Genomic DNA, 16,566 nt, shown 5'->3' on the forward strand with positions numbered 1-16,566 from the left:
GATATGCAGAATGTTTTTGGAATTCTCGTTTGAAATTGTCTTCAAAATTTGGGGCAGTCTTAAATATAGAGAAAAATATAATAAATTGCCATGTCCCTGATACTGAACTTCAGTAGTTTTCAACTTAGGGTAAATCTTACTTAAGTTATAGCTCTGCTCACTATCTCCACTCCATATATATCTGCAAAGGTTAAAGATGTTTCTTTAAAGAGCAACCACAATGCTATTATTGCTCTTAAAGGTAACAATACCCAATTGGTCTTCAAATTTCCCTGATTGTCATATATATGTTTATGTATATTTTTCACATTGTTGAAATCAGGATCCATTTAAGGTCTCTGCATTGTAATTAGTGTATTTGTCCCTTATTTTTTTTAGTATAGTGTTTCATTATTTCTACCTCATGTAATGTTTGTTACCTGTTCACTGATTTTAGAACAAAGTCTTGGATGGAGAAGTGGCTAACAATCATAAGCATCTGCCAGGAATGCTAATGGTGTTCTAAAAGAACGTGATATATTTGCAAGAGTTGAGTTAATTTTCCTTGTTCTCCAGAAGCCATCTTGTGCACAGATTGTTACTGATGCTCATGTGAGCACATATTACTTGAAGATTCTGATTGAGAGGTATGTTGGTACATACTAAAATATGATACCAAAAGGATACAAGGGGACTTAAAGTTCTATATTGCTGAAATGTCTGGTCCTAGTTACTGGCACTCATGAAGTAGTTTCTTTCCCCTCCTCCTTCCTTTCTTCCTCCTCTCTTTCTTATTCAAAATATCTTTTAGGATACGTTTCATGTATATGGCCATCCTAGTATCATGTAGAAATTTGTGTTATTTTTTTTTTTTTTTAATTTTTTTTTTCAACGTTTATTTATTTTTGGGACAGAGAGAGACAGAGCATGAACGGGGGAGGGGCAGAGAGAGAGGGAGACACAGAATCTGAAACAGGCTCCAGACTCTGAGCCATCAGCCCAGAGCCCGACACGGGGCTCGAACTCCTGGACCGCGAGATCGTGACCTGGCTGAAGTCGGACGCTCAACCGACTGCGCCACCCGGGCGCCCCTTGTGTTATTTTTTAATATCCACAAATATCACTGTTTCGCTGCTCAGAATCACTTGAACTGTGGAAATGCTTCTAAATCAAAGTTGGTATTACTACCTTGTCAAGGAAAAGAAATAAATTTTAGTTGAGTGCCTATACTTCATAGAAATACATAGGTATGGTTTAATAGTAACATTCCCTCAAAAGTAATTCTCCAGCCTTACCATAATGATTAGGTTGCTGAAGTTTTTGCAGGAAAACATTAATAGGCTTCTAGAATATGATTGGCAGTGACAATAAACACATACATTTAAATTATAAATTATATTCCAAATTTAGGTGAATAGAAATTAATTTCCAATAAAGACTTTGCTGGGACTAGATCATAGACAAGTATTGAAAATCTTTGAACTGAGTGTTCACTTTCAAATGAGTGTAAGGGTTTTTTTGTTGTTGGATTGGAAGGAAGGTATTTGAGTTGTGGTCACTGGTGACTGTTGAGTGCAAAGTCAGTGACTGTATATAGTCCCAGTGTGGCCAGGCAGAAAATGTGCAGTTTGTTGCCTTGGAATTTAAGTCTTTCCGGATTTGTCATTATCAGTAGCTGAAGCCTACTCTTACTGAGACATGAGAGAATGAATAAATGATACTAATTAAACAGTCTAAGGAAATGTGTTTAGAGTTAGTGAAAATTTGAACAGGAAATAGAAGGACAAGAAAGAGCATAAAGGTTCTGTGTTAACAGCTGCTGCCTCCCTTATGGGCCCAGTTGTGTTTTTTGGAAGAGAGGAAAATCTGGCAAATGAATGGCTGTTTGTACAGAAAGTGACCATGGAAAGCTAGACGATTATGGGCTTTGGACTCCTTTTTTGAGAATGGGAAAATAGTGTGTATGTTTGTAAAGCTGACTGACAAGATATATATAGTTGAGGAAGAGGAAAGGTTTATTTAAACCAATAAAACTGGTCATAGGTAATTATTATGGAGGAAGTAAATTGGATGATAAGGTTCACTGGGACCAGAAGATAGATTATAAGTGCTGATGCCTAGAGAACGTTAGGGACTCTTGAGGAAAGTAAAACACAGTCTAAAGGGACAGCCACTATTTGCTTTAGCCCAGTGTTGCCAGATTTCAAGGTACTTCAAATATGGATATCTGTTTTTTTTTTTTTTTTTTATGTGAAATTTCCCAGTTTTTGAGTGTTGCCTCAACTGTAAAACAAAACAAATGAATAAAACCAAATAAAACTTTGTGGACCAAATAAAATACATGTGGGGATAGAATCCAACTGATAAGCTTTTCAGTTCATGACCCTCCGTAGAATATATTTATTTGTTGTTTACAGAACACAAGCTAATGGATAGATGAAGGCATACTGTTTTTATCCCCTGAAATACGACTTCAGAGGTCTGACTTTTTCTACACATAGCAGATGTTTTTGATCATAATGAGGAAGCAGGACTGTGTTCCAGACATTTAAATCATCTGTCTGTCCCTGCAGTGTTACTTCACTAATTCCACAGTCTTATATGTGCAGTCTATATGCTTCTTACTCTAGGCTGCAATACAGGATCTGAAATCTTATAGGGAAATGCTATAAAAAGATAGAGTCATCACACAGGTATTATATAGGAATTTCTGTCTTATGGTATTGAAATGTGGTTTTGAATTGTTCTTTGGACTGAAATTCTGTTTAAAGGCAAATACTAAAGTGAGCTTGAAGATTGTGGCCTTGGGTCACAACAGCAGAAGTGTCATCTTGTGATGAAAGATTTGTAGACTTTGGAATAAGCCATCCTCCAAAATACTACTGTACAAATTTTTGAAATACCATTATCGAGTTGAAAAAAATTGTTAATAGTGAGGTAGACTAGTAGAGACACTGAAAAGGAGATGTTGGTATTAACAGCATAGATCCCACAAATACTATTTTTATATTTTTAATTACTATATAAATAATAACAGATTTTTAAGAAGGAAAAATTGTCCCTTATCTTACACATTTGTTTCTTTAAGGACTCCCTGTGATTTCTTACGGGTGGCTATTTTATGTAATTGATACAGAAATTTACACATTTTATAATTTAAAGAGGCAATTTATATTTTATGTAATACATCATATATCCAATTTACATGTTTACTTAATCTGTATTTTTTACATTTTAATACTATCTTAGTAGCTATAGTTTTAGATACTATTTTAGTCTACTGAAGGTATTATATCATAATATCAGAAGTTTAGCCTTTTGTTTTATTAGTAGTCACTTCATGTTTGGAAAAAATAACTATGAAAATTTTCCTCACAACAAATTATCAGTTGAAGGATACTAAATAAAAATTAAGCATTTTATTACATTTTCATATTAACCTTATTAAATCAACAAAGGTTGGCAAATCATCATAAGGACACCATTTGCGTAATATTATTTGCCAATTTAAAAAATATTACCAGGTTTATATATTTTCCCATGTCTGTTTATTTCTTGGACTTACTTTTTTATAAATTTATCTATTGTCACTCATCTGTAAGATTCTTCATGTTTTCCTTCTTGATTTTTATGAATTCTTTATATTATAAGCTCATTTTTGTGTTTGAAAATTATTTTGCTGTGCACTTGTTTCCTTACTATTTCACTTCTATTGTATATATATCTGTTTAAATCTCTTTATCTTTTACTTTGTGATTGTGTCTGTGGCATTAAGGATTAGAATGTTTTTCTACTAAAATCTGATAATTGTGCAATTCTGGCTTATTTATTTTTATTTTTTGGTTATTGTGTGGTGAAAAGTTTGGATCTAAATTCATTTTTCCTTTAAAAATTGCTGATCAGTTCATCTAACCCTGTTACTAAATCCCCCTTTCCCCCAATGGTTCATATTTTAATTAATGTTGATGAGCCAAAGAGTTATGATAACTACACTTAAGGTGACTATTTTCCTTTGGTGTATTTTCCTTCCTTCCTTCCTTTGTTTCTCTGTCTTCCAAGAAAAGCACTTTGGGGAAAAAAAGTGAGAAGAGAGAGGTAACTAAAGGAAAGACTTGTTTGGAAAATTCTCAGCCTCCTCTAAGAGCAAAAGGCTTAAATTCAGAAGAGTTAAATTAAAACTTCCAAACAAATATCAAATCCAGGACATGAAGTCCAGAAATGAAGTCTCCTGTATGATTGTAAAGTACTTTGTTAAAGTGTGTGTGTGATAAAGGTGGTGCCTCATAGTAGCATTTAGGCAGGCAGAATGTCTCTAGAAACTTTGGGATGTGACTTACGGGTACACTCAATCAGACAGTGGGGCTTTAAGAAGCATGGGGGTGTTGCTCCTCAGCAGAAGCCCAGGGCAGAGAAGGGCTTATCTCAAAGAACTTCGTGAGTGTGGTTTTGCCTATTTAAAGAAAACCCTAAGAATATTCACGGGAGACCCACAAAGTTTTAAAAAGAAATGCATTGAAACACTGGGGTTTGAAAAAGAGGTGGGCTGAGAGATAGTACAAAATGTAAAGAGACCATCAGTTACAGGAGACCCTGCACTTGGTAGCAGTCATTCCCTTCTTCCCCCCACCCCCTTCGCCAGCCCCTGGCAACTATGAAGCTACTTTGTATCTCTGGAATTGCTTATTCTCAACATTTCATATAATCACACAATATGTGGTCTTTTACCTCCAGCTTTTTTCACTTAGCATGAAGTTTTCAAGGTGCATGTTGTAGCATATATCAGTACCTCCTTCTTTTTTATGGCTGAATAATACTCAAAGGTATGGAAGTACTACCTTTTGTTTATCCATTCTTCACTTGATGGACCTTTGGGTTTCTACTTTTTGGCTATTATGAATAATCCTGTTATAATAATCATTTGTATAAAAGTTTTTGTGTGGATGTATGTTTTCTAGTTTGTTTTGTGGAAATTTCTGGGAATGGGTCATATGATAACCCTATATTTAAGTGTTTGAGGAACTGTTGGACTTACAAAGGGGCTATACCATTTTATATCCCCACCAGCAATGGAGGTTGGTTGCAGTTTGTCCACATCCTTATGAATGCTATACATGTTGTCCTTTTTTTTTTTTTAATTTTAATTTTTTTTTTTTTTTGAAATTTACATCCAAAATAGTTAGTATATAGTACAACAATGATTTCAGGAGTAGATTCCTTAGTGCCCCTTACCCATTTAGTCCATCCCCCCATCCCACAACCCCTCCAGTAACCCTCAGTTTGTTCTCCATATTTATGAGTCTCTTCTGTTTTGTCCCCCTCCCTGTTTTTATATTATTTTTGCTTCCCTTCCTGTATGTTCATCTATTTTGTCTCTTAAAGTCCTCATATGAGTGAAGTCATATGATTTTTGTCTTTCTCTGTCTAATTTCACTTAGCATAATACCCTCCAGTTCCATCCACGTCGTTGCAAATGGCAAGATTTCATTCTTTTTGATTGCCGAGTGATACTCCATTGTATATATATACCACATCTTTATCCATTCATCCATCGATGGACATTTGGGCTCTTTCCATACTTTGGCTGTTGTTGATAGTGCTGCTATACACATTGGGGTGCATGTGTCCCTTCGAAACAACACACCTATATCCCTTGGATAAATGCCTAGTAGTGCAATTGCTGGGTCATAGGGTAGTTCTATTTTTAGTTTTTTGAGGAACCTCCATGCTGTTTTCCAGAGTGGCTGCACCAGCTTGCATTCCCATCTTTTTTGATTATAGCCATTCTAATGGGTGTGAAGTGGCATCTCATGGTTTTGATTTGCATCTCCCTCATGACTAATGATGTTGATCTTTTTATGTGTTTACAGGTTATTGTTTAAATTTTGATTATGGCAATAAAAGAACTCATTATGTGACTGTCTCATTTAATTTATAAATTGCAAATAAATACTTCTCTACGTTTTATTACTTCCATTTTAACATCAGTCATATGCAGGCTTATGTTTCCTATATAATAGCAAAGACCTGGTTATTCACCTCGAGAATCCTGCTTACTGTTAACATTAAGTATCTTTTTTCCTTTTGCTCATTTATTTTCTTTTAGTATTTGTGACGATGTATTTATGTTTGAATGGCCAGCCAATATAAAGCTTCTTCTCTTTTCTGTCACCTAGCAAATATTTACTGAGTGGCTCTTATGGCAGACACTTTGCTAAGTGCTGAGGATATATAGTAGTGAATAAGTCTTATGATCTGGTGGGGAATTTAGAATGAACACGTATACATGTGAATTATAATTGTAATCTGATGTAAATGATAGAGAGGAATGGGACATTATGATGGAAAGACATGGGGGGACCTGCTTTAGTTGGGCTGATCAGTGAACATTTTTCTTAGTTGTGGCATCCTGAAAGCATGGAAATAACCATTGAAAAAAGACAAAAAGAGTGTGACTAGAACACAGGAAAGTGAAGGGGGTTGGTTGGCTCAGAAGGCAAGGCTGAAGAGAGAGCTGTTTTCCTTTGAGTAGCTCTAGCTGAAAATTCATTGTTTCCTTAAAACATAAATAAACACACACAAACAAATCAGTGCAATTAATTAACACTTCCGGCCATGCCCTACAAAATTTGGCTTCTTCGTACCTCTCTGGCCTTATTTCCTCTCCCTGTCTTTACACGTCAGCCACAGTGGCCGTCCTGCTGTTCCTCAAGCATACCCTTTGCTCCCTCATGGTCTTTACACTTCCTGTTTCTTCTGTTTGGAGTACTCCTCCTCCATCTGTTTGCATGATTTACTGCTTCTTATCTTGTCATTTCTCTGTTTAGCTGTCTTTGTTTCAGAGATGACCTCTCTCCTCTTTTCTAAAGTAGTCCTGATCACTGTCTATTATTACTTTACTCTGTTAATTTCTTTCACAGTATTTTCATGAGAACTTATTATCAATGTGTTTATTATCTGTCTTTCTGACTAGAAGAGAAGTTCCATGAAGGTAAATACTTTGTCATTCCAGTTGACTGCAGTAACCCTTGTGCTTAGTGCAATTCCTGGTCCTGGTGAATGACTGGACTCATTCATTTATTTTTGCAGAGTCTTGAAGGATTATGGTAAAACGGTAGATTAGATTTTAAGTGCAAATAGGAGTGCTGAAAAAAAAGTGAAACTGCTATTATAGCAGTTGATTTCAGTGGCTTGTTGTTTGTAGCCCCTTTTATAATCATTGAAATTCTTCCCTGGAGCTGTAAGGTATATTTATATAATCATCCTTAATTTATATATAATGTGAAATTGTAAGTGAGGTGACCTCTTTCAAAGCTCTGTGGTTTGAAGGCTGATTTTCTGGGATCTGTAAGTCAATGTGGTTTTTCTCTCAGTTCTTCAGATTGGATGGTTTATATCAATGTTTTCAAGTTCACTGACTCTTCCAGCTCTAATCATCTTTTAAGTCCCTCCATGTCTTTTTTTCAGTTCTAGAATTTTTTTTAATGGCTTCATTCTTCTGCTGAGATACTCTGTATACCTATCTGTATACTCTATATACTAAAAGTGAAGTCTTTGAACATACTTTTCTTAAAATTTTCAAGCATTTATACTGGCTACTTTAGTTCATTTGTTAAATCCAACATCTGGGCCATCTTGGGGTCAATTTCTGCTGACCCTTTTCTGACTCGAATTCTGTTATCTTCATATGAGAAATGTTGATTTTGTTTTCGTTTTTTTTTTTTTTTTTTTTTAATAATTCATTTACTGACATATAACCTTCAGCTTGTTTAGGTTTGGTTTTATGTTTTGTTGACTGTGTCTGTGGAGAGCTTAAGGTGTTTCCCAAGTGCATCTGATTTGGTGGGATTCTTACTTCCCAACTTCTGCCTCCTTCCTGAACTTGTCAGGGCTTATTTTAGGCTTAGTTAAAGCAGGTCCAGAATAGGCCTTACTCTCAGAATTGGTTTTTATTTCCAGGGCTCTGCTTTTTGGGTGTCTCAGCAGGATTCCCAGGGTGTTGATGAGGTATCCTGTTGTTTCACCACCATGACTGGCCAGAACTCCTAGGATTTCCATTGCCCCCAGTACTCTTTGCCCTCTAGTTATCTCTATTTTGTTTTTAATCCTTCAGCAGTTCTGTGAGTTTTGTCTTGCCTTAGGCATGTGCAGCCTCGATCACAGCTGAGGATTCTTAGAGAACTTCCACACCAGGACCTCTCCTTTGCACAGATCTCTTTCCTCTGGGGCCTTGCACCGCAGATGTCAGCTGTTTAAACTCTAATCTATGCCTCCTTAGCTCAGTGGACTGCTGTCCTCTGCTTGGATTGTTTCCTTTCTTGAGTACCTTTTCTTCAACCTTACCTTGCCCTGCTTAGATTTCAGCTCACTGCACCATAATTAAGAAAAGTCCCTAGGCAGAGAGCTGAGGTGGTCATGGGCCTCACCTCATGTGTTTCCCTTCTTTCAGGAATCACAATGTTCTGACTTGTTTAATGCCAGAAAAAGTTGCTTTACATATTTGTTCACTTGTATAATAGTTGATAGCAGGAAGGCTAGTTTAGTACCAGTTAATGTTGTCCTATCCAGAAGTGTAATTCTGAAGCCTGTTTAGTTTGGAAAGGGATGTGTTTTTAAAAAGAGAAAACTTGTTTTCTTTTAGACTTTGTTTTTTTCCTATTCATACAGGCAACAATTATTTATTTCCTGTCTTCTGTCTGCATTTGGCACTAGGCATACAAGCAGAATGAAATTCTTTAAGGAGAATGCTTTCTTGGTGGATTAGGGGGCCAGCAAATAGGAAGTTCAAATCTGGTTTTGTTTTTGTTTTTTTTTTTTTTATTTTTTTTTTTTAAATTTTTTTTTTCAACGTTTATTTATTTTTGGGACAGAGAGAGACAGAGCATGAACGGGGGAAGGGCAGAGAGAGAGGGAGACACAGAATCGGAAACAGGCTCCAGGCTCTGAGCCATCAGCCCAGAGCCCGACGCAGGGCTCGAACTCACGGACCGCGAGATCGTGACCTGGCTGAAGTCGGACGCTTAACCGACTGCGCCACCCAGGCGCCCCTTTGTTTTTGTTTTTTAATAAACTTTTATTGAAGCATAATATATGTTATTATTTCATGGCACACCCCCCCCCCCCCCCCCCCGCTTAATTTGGTAACTTGTTATATAAAGAAAAATAAGTTAATTCATTTTTTCCAAAGGAGAGGCTTTGGTAGTAGATGTAAGTTCTAAATGTACTTTTTGTTTAGTTTGTTTTTTTTTTTTTTAACGTTTATTTATTTTGGGGGGGGGAAGGAGAGGAAAGGGGTAGAGAGAGAGGGAGAGAGAGAATCCCAAGTGGGCTGTTCTATGTGCTATTAGTGTAGACTCAATCCCATAAACTGTGAGCTCATGATGAGCTGAAATCAAGAGTCAGGCCCCTAACTGACTGAGCCACCCAGGCGCCCCTCTAAGTACACTTTTCTGAACCACTAGTTCATAATTATTAATCATTAAATTTGCTTTATTTTGAAATAGAGCTATAAAAATACTCTTTATATTGGTTTCACTGTTGCCTTTGGCAAATGTTTTCACTGGAGATGCAGGTATCATATGTTAATGTATTTATGATGTTAAAAACAATTTTTCTGTCTCTCTACTATAGTGTATTTAATAATCAAAACAAATTTTTTTGAATTTCATTTTTATAAGGTCAGCCTAACTCATGAAAAACAAACATCTTTACCCTGCTTCATACATCACTGCCAGTTGATAAGCTTCAACTCAGGATCTGGCTATGGAATGATTTTTATCAGCAATCACTGATAATGATGAATTGGTTATGAAACTGATTTTCTTCCTTTTTTCTTATGTCCTCCACCCAAATTAGATTGACTTTAGATTGATTATAGAAAAATAACCTAGCTTGAAAAACTGTTGTTCTTTCCTTGATAAAATACCCTTGAATGTTAACTTAGAAATAAGGTATGTTAAACTTCTGCTACAATGGTGCTGTCTCAACCATTGTGGTTTCTGAAACCTCCCAGGATGAGAGAATTCTTAACTAAAAAACTTCTGACAGTCCTTTGTGGTGGAACTAGGTTTGGTATAAATTCAGTATACAAAATTAAGAGTATTAGTGACATGTTACTTATCTTCAGTAATAATGAGTACACTTACCATTTCTGGCTTTCTACATTCAAGTATTTTATCTTTCCTATTTTATGCTAGCATTTTCCAAATGTGGCTCTTTCTTTAAGAGTCTAGCGCCTTTCTAATTTTTGACTGGAGTTGTTGATTTTTACTTCCTACCTGCAACTATAGTAAAAGGAATAAATATATACTTGAGATGAAATAAAAAATTCATACTTGTTTTTCAAACCTCCTTTCTCATTGCCAAGCACATGAAGTCAAACCTTCCTATCACATCTGTCCTCTTTCTGATACTGATATTTCCCCAAACTGATAATTCCAAGAAGTCCTCACATGTACATCAATCACAGTATGTCATATTTGCTAATGGTGTATGTGTGTGGGTACTTATTTTATTAAGTTCTCTATACCTCTGTTCTGGCGTTCTGTTTCCCCCCCCCTTAACTACTCCAGAATCAATGACATCGTCAATGCACAATTTTGTTTTGTGGTAGATCACATTCTGGAAAGTTTAGTCCCACTCGTTTGTTCTATCAACTTAATAACATCATACCTGTGTTCTTCCTCACAAGATCAGATTTGTAAATTATTGTATGCACCTGATATTTGGTGGCACTTACCTTGGGGTAATGTTAGATATGTAAAAGAAAATAGAATAATTTGGTGGAATTAGTAAAAGGGTGCACGTTTTTTAAGGAACCTATGGGCATGTGAGCTATTCTTCAAACGATCTACTGTAGCAGCAGCTTGGGGGCCATTAAGTAATATGCATTTCTCCAAAAATACTCTTTAGGTTGTCTGGGGTTTCTTTTTCAAACAAGCAAAGTTTTACTATATTTTCATTGATCGCTTCAAACACATCATTTAACGATTGTTTATGACGGAAAAAATATGTAAGATGCAGAACTTGCAGTATTGCTTTTTCAGTTGGGCAGTGACTATTGTCATTTGTGGTCAAATGGTAATAACAGCCAACCTTTCAATCCCTGTGGGACTGTTTCTTCAGACTGCTGTTTCTTCTGACCTGTTCATCCTTATCTCTCTCCCAATTGCATTTTAACTAAATAGAAACATTGTCTTTATTAGCAGAGAGAATAAATGTTTGCCTCTTACTTCCATTTCCTCTGTATTCTTTTAAACGCTACTGAAAATAATTTTGTTCACAGAAAGGATGTGTATGTTAATAGGTTTAAGCTAAGACAACTGTGATAAATGTTTTGGGATTGCATAGGGAGTATGTGTTTTGATTTCTTGATAGGAATGATCACAGCACTGTGAGTTCCAGGGTGAATAAGTGATGAGAACATCACCAAAGTGTCCAGTCCTACAAACCTGCCTTTCTACTGACAATAATTGTTTTGACTGTTGCATTCGCAGCTGTTGAAAATGGACATATAGATGTGTTAAGGCTGTTGCTTCGATATGGAGCAAATGTTAATGGATCCCATTCTATGTGTGGATGGAACGCTTTGCATCAGGCTACTTTTCAGGTAAGCTGTGAATTTATTATTTCATTTCCATGTAAATTATGTGTTTTACCCTTTTAAAATGACAGTTCTATACAGTTTTTGCTTCCTACTTGCCTGTGATTTATGATGGTTAGTGCAGTACAGAAAAGGCAGTCTAAATGCTAATGATCATTCTGAATAAGCCAACTGCTCTGGTAGTTCCAGCAGCTTTGGGATTCAGGGATTATCTAAGTTTTTCATATGTTGATGGCATAGTTAAGAGACCATCAGAATATTTAGGGTATAAATTGATAAGGAGCAATGACTGACTTTATTTATAGCAGTGTGTTTAGAAACTGTGCTAACTCCTTACTGCTTGGGCTAGCAAACTAATTTTGCAGGCTTTAAAAGGATTATAATTCTTAGAGATCAATGTTTCACCTGTTTAATGGGCTGGCTAAACATATAGAATAATCTCTGTCTAGTACATCCTTCCCGTTGAACAATACACTTAAAAAAAAAAAGTTTTCCTTTAGTGAAGATGAAAACACCCCAAAACACAGGGATAAGAAAACAGATACCTTCTATTTTCTTTGTTTTCTCCTGTTTAAAATATGAATCTGTGCTTTAGGAAAATGGTGAGATCATAAAATTGCTTCTTAAGAAAGGAGCAGACAAGGAATGCCAGGATGACTTTGGAATCACACCTTTATTTGTGGCTGCTCAGTATGGCAAGCTAGAAAGCTTGAGCATACTTATTTCATCGGGTAAGCTGAATCCTTTAGCCTTTGCACTGTTAAGATCTTCAGTTTTAACTGTGTCTTCCTGGGAAGTACAGTTCTGGACCAGATATAAATCAGGTTGTGAAATTTATGGTTTTATGTTAGTGGTAAATAAGAGTACATACAAGTTGATTTATAAGCCTGGTTACTAAGTGTCTATTACTAACATCATGTGATGCACAGCTACTAATTTATTTGAGGAGGAACACAACGATCTATCACAAAAGCAGGTTTATTGGCAAGTTGAATGATGGGGCTGTTCTTTCTTATGGGGACCTGAACAGTTCCAACTGTCTAGGGTACAAGACTATATAAGCTTAATTAATTTATTAGATAGCTATTTTGTATATTAAGCCTTTGAGTTGTATGTTTTGATAAATTGTGGGATTATTTAAATGGTTTATTTGAAAGCATGTTTACGCTTTGAATATATTAATAGCAACCTAACCCTGCTAAAGGTTTCTCTGTGACAGTCATTACACATTCAGCATTACCAGAGGAGATGGTGTTGAGGTGGCATTCTTATGCTGTATGACATTTCTGTGACCGGAAACCTTTGTTATGTAAGGGCTTTCAAATTCCTCCAAACGCTGTGCACACACTCATAGTACTAACCTGATGAAGCGTGGATAGTTACGAGCAGAAGGGAAATACACCAGATTTGCTGTTAGGCAAAACATCTTTTAAAAATTCTTAGGCTTTTTATATTTGTCTATAATACCTAGGCTTTTAATAGATTGCCTCCAAATATACAAAACAAAGTTTATTTCGACAACGAAGCACATATTTTCTTACTTCTGCTTTCTTACAAACCTTCAAATGTGCAAGTTGAAGTATGGAGCAAAGAAAACATTAAGTGCCAAATTAAGATACCTGTTACAAATATTGAATCTGTAAATCTTAGAGTTGAAAGGAATCTCCAAAATTATTTATTTAAACATGTACTTTTTTAGATTAAGAATCCCAGGCCCTGAGAGTTTAAGTGCCTTGCCAAAGATCTAGAAAATATTTCCTGGCAGAATGAGGCTTAGAAGCAGGCCTTCTCATGTGACTTACTCTCTTCCTTTTCTTCTCTGTTGTATTTTCCTGAGGCTGTCCTAATTCATTTTATGGCCTCCAGTTCCATAACTTCCAATTATTAGCATGTAACTAATATTTAAAATAAAATAGGTTAAACAGTACCTTAATGATTGTCTCCTCATGCCGAGTTTGTCTCCCAGAATGGTAAGCACCTGTTCTGTTTTGTTCCTTACCCCCCTCCCCGAATAGTTATGAACAGCAAATTGAAAAGGTGTGTAGGTATGTTTATCATGTAGCTATATATGTTTCTGACTCCTTAAAATGATTTTCCTTTCAGTGAATTATCTGTCATTTTTCCAACTTTCTACCTGTAATCTTATAGGGACTGGTTCCTTATTCTTTTTGATTCTTTGAAATTGTCAATCAAAATGAAACTGCTTAAAAAGGGAAGTTAAGTAGATTTCTTTCTTGACTTAGTCTTTTCTTAATATATTTGGTGTTCCCTTCTTTCTGAGGTTGACAGTACGTGAAGCATCCACCTTGTTTAAGTCGAGAAGTTTCTACTTATCTGGATGTGTTGAGTGTCCAGTTAGAATTTCTGAAATTCTATCAACGCTTTAACTTAGTATTTGTGTTTTGCAGACTTTTTACCTGTCTCAGGGCTGTGGTTTATTCAAGGTGCATTTATAGAACATCCATTCAAAGAAAAAAAATTTTTTTCCCTTGTGATGAAGATATTTCCACTGAGACATTAGAGAAATTTAAAAATTCTCATTGTCATGCAATAACACTATACTTAGCATATTTAACATGTTATTTGTCAATGAGAAAAATTGAGGGAAATTAGCTATTTTTAAAACCTTTACCAAAAGTGAGGTCACTTTTTTACATCTTAATATATTGGCATTTAAGTAATTGATTAGTTTTGTTCTTTATTTTGTAATGTTTATTTTTGAGAGACAGAGAGAGAAGGAGCGCGTGCTCTCATGTGAGTGGGGGAGGGACAGTGGGAGGGAGGGAGAGAATCCCAAGCAGGTTTGAAGCAGGGGTCAAACCTACGAACCATGAGATCCTAACTTGAGCCAAAATCAGAAGTCCAGACGCTTAACCGACCTAGCCACCCGGGCGCCTCAGTTTTTGTTCTCTGAAAGTCTGCTCAGAAACCATTTAAGTAGACATTTTCTCTTTCATTATAAGGCTCTAAATGCAGTGGTCATGAAGGAAAAGGATATAATGAAAAGTATAGTTAACATTAGTTTTAAGGTATGGCCCCAATGTATGTCATATCTGTGGGGATTTTTTTTCCATAAATCTTAGCGTGAATTGATTAATGGCATCTATAAAGTCTTATAACGTACGTTTTTCTTATCTTTTTCTGTAATAGTCAGATGTTATCCATTTTTGATGATTTGTATTTTCCACTTTTCAGTGATTACTTACTGGACCCACAGAGTGCTTGCTGGAGGACAGATTGGAATGAAATGAATCCTTCATTGCATAAGATTTTTGTTTTAGCTTAAAAATGAATTCTAAAATGTTAATCACTTGTTTTCTTGTTAGCATAAAAGCAAAAACAATTTAAAATGATTACCAACAAGTTTGGAAAATCAGTATGTTTATACAACAGCGTCCACTGGGGTTGGAACTATTGTACTATAAAACCCTTTTAAGACAGCTGTTTTGAAATTTATGTTATCATTTTTAAAAAAATAAATTAAGATTGTCTGTTACATGTTGTTATCCTCTATTAGGTGCAAATGTCAATTGTCAAGCATTGGATGAAGCTACTCCCTTGTTCATTGCTGCTCAGGAGGGCCACACAGAATGTGTAGAGCTTTTGCTGTCCAGTGGGGCAGATCCTGATCTTTACTGTAATGAGGATGATTGGCAGTTACCTATTCATGCAGCTGCACAAATGGGCCATACAGAGTAAGTAGTAAAACAGAAAATAAAAATAGTCTCGTAATTAAAAGGCGGCAAGGAATAAATCTTCTGAGCCTGTTCTCTTATCTTAGGCAAAATCCTTGGTATTTTCTCTACCAGCCTGCTGTATGATTAGAGCCACCCCCATATCTGTCCTCTCTGCCATCCCCAGCTCCTCTTAGCCTTACACTTTCCTAGTGTGAACAGAATGGCTGGAGATGGAGCCCTGGGGCATCCTCAGGGTATTAAGACTTTCCTCTAATTTCTCAAGCTGTGGCCATACTCTGCTGCTCTGCTCCGGTTTTATTCCAGGTGTCTTTAGTTAACAATCTGATGGCCTTATTCGATGTTTCCTGTTTGACCCCAGGAAGCTTTTGAGTGTGTGACCCTTCTTGGGTCGAGTCTTTCCTTTGTGTGGGCTAAGGAGTTCTCCCCATCTTGAACCCTGTGACTGGACCTTCTCTTTAATCTCTAATCCAACTTGGTACTTTGCCTGCCCTACTTCTGTTACTCTTCTTCCTTAGTCAGAAGTTCTTATGAAATTTTTCTGGAGAAAGAGACTTAAAGAAAGTTGGAACTCCCTGAAATTAGGGGTTCCAGGAATCTTAGAAGCGAATAACCTGGTTATACCTCTGAGAATATGGCAGCCCATCTTAACATAAATTGGCAATGAATAGTTTTAAGAAATGTATGTTTAAACTCTTTAGAGTCATAATTTAAAATAGTAGTTTTGTAGTTCATATTATTTTTTTATTTAAAAAAAATTTTTTTAACGTTTATTTATTTTTGACAGAGAGAGAGAGAGAGAGAGAGAGAGAGAGAGAAAATGAATGAGTGGGGGAGGGGCAGAGAGAGAGGGAGACCCCGAATTTGAAGTAGGCTCCAGTCTCTGAGCTGTCAGCACAGAACCTGACGCGGGGACTGAACTCATGGACTGCGAGATCATGACCTGAGCTGAAGTCGGACGCCCAACCACTGAGCCACCCAGGCGCCCCATGTAGTTGTTTGTATTATTTAATTTAAAAAGTAATAGTGAAATTGTCATTCCTTTCATATGTTTACATAGTAGGAAAACATTCTGTCGTTTGGTTATTATGCCACTAGGTGGCATGGTATTTTACTATTGCACCTTGTATAATTTTTCCAATCCATTTTTAAAACACATTTATTAAGGGACATTAAACTGATTCTTTATTTCAACAGAATACCTAGGTTTTACGATTTGGTGTTTTTCTTAACTCTTGCTTGTTTATTTAAACAGAAGTCTTAGATACAATTCTACCATGAGCTTTAAATTGA

The 16,566-nt window shown here is 36.1% G+C and overlaps 1 protein-coding gene across 4 annotated transcripts in view; it reads left to right on the forward strand.

The window, feature by feature from the left end:
• ASB3 (ankyrin repeat and SOCS box containing 3) overlaps positions 1 to 16,566 on the forward strand; it is a 116,476-nt gene that overhangs the window by 62,613 nt on the left and 37,297 nt on the right. For all 4 annotated transcript variants that reach the window (XM_086701113.1, XM_025932280.2, XM_086701116.1 and 1 more), the window contains 3 exons: positions 11,472 to 11,584; positions 12,174 to 12,309; positions 15,096 to 15,273. In XM_086701113.1, coding sequence (XP_086557239.1) covers positions 11,472 to 11,584; positions 12,174 to 12,309; positions 15,096 to 15,273 — 427 coding nt within the window. The remainder of the gene's footprint in view (positions 1 to 11,471; positions 11,585 to 12,173; positions 12,310 to 15,095; positions 15,274 to 16,566) is intronic.

The sequence above is a fragment of the Puma concolor genome, chromosome A3 (genome assembly GCF_028749965.1).
Source record: "Puma concolor isolate L17-30 chromosome A3, mPumCon1.1.hap2, whole genome shotgun sequence".
In the NCBI taxonomy this organism is placed as follows: domain Eukaryota; kingdom Metazoa; phylum Chordata; class Mammalia; order Carnivora; family Felidae; genus Puma; species Puma concolor.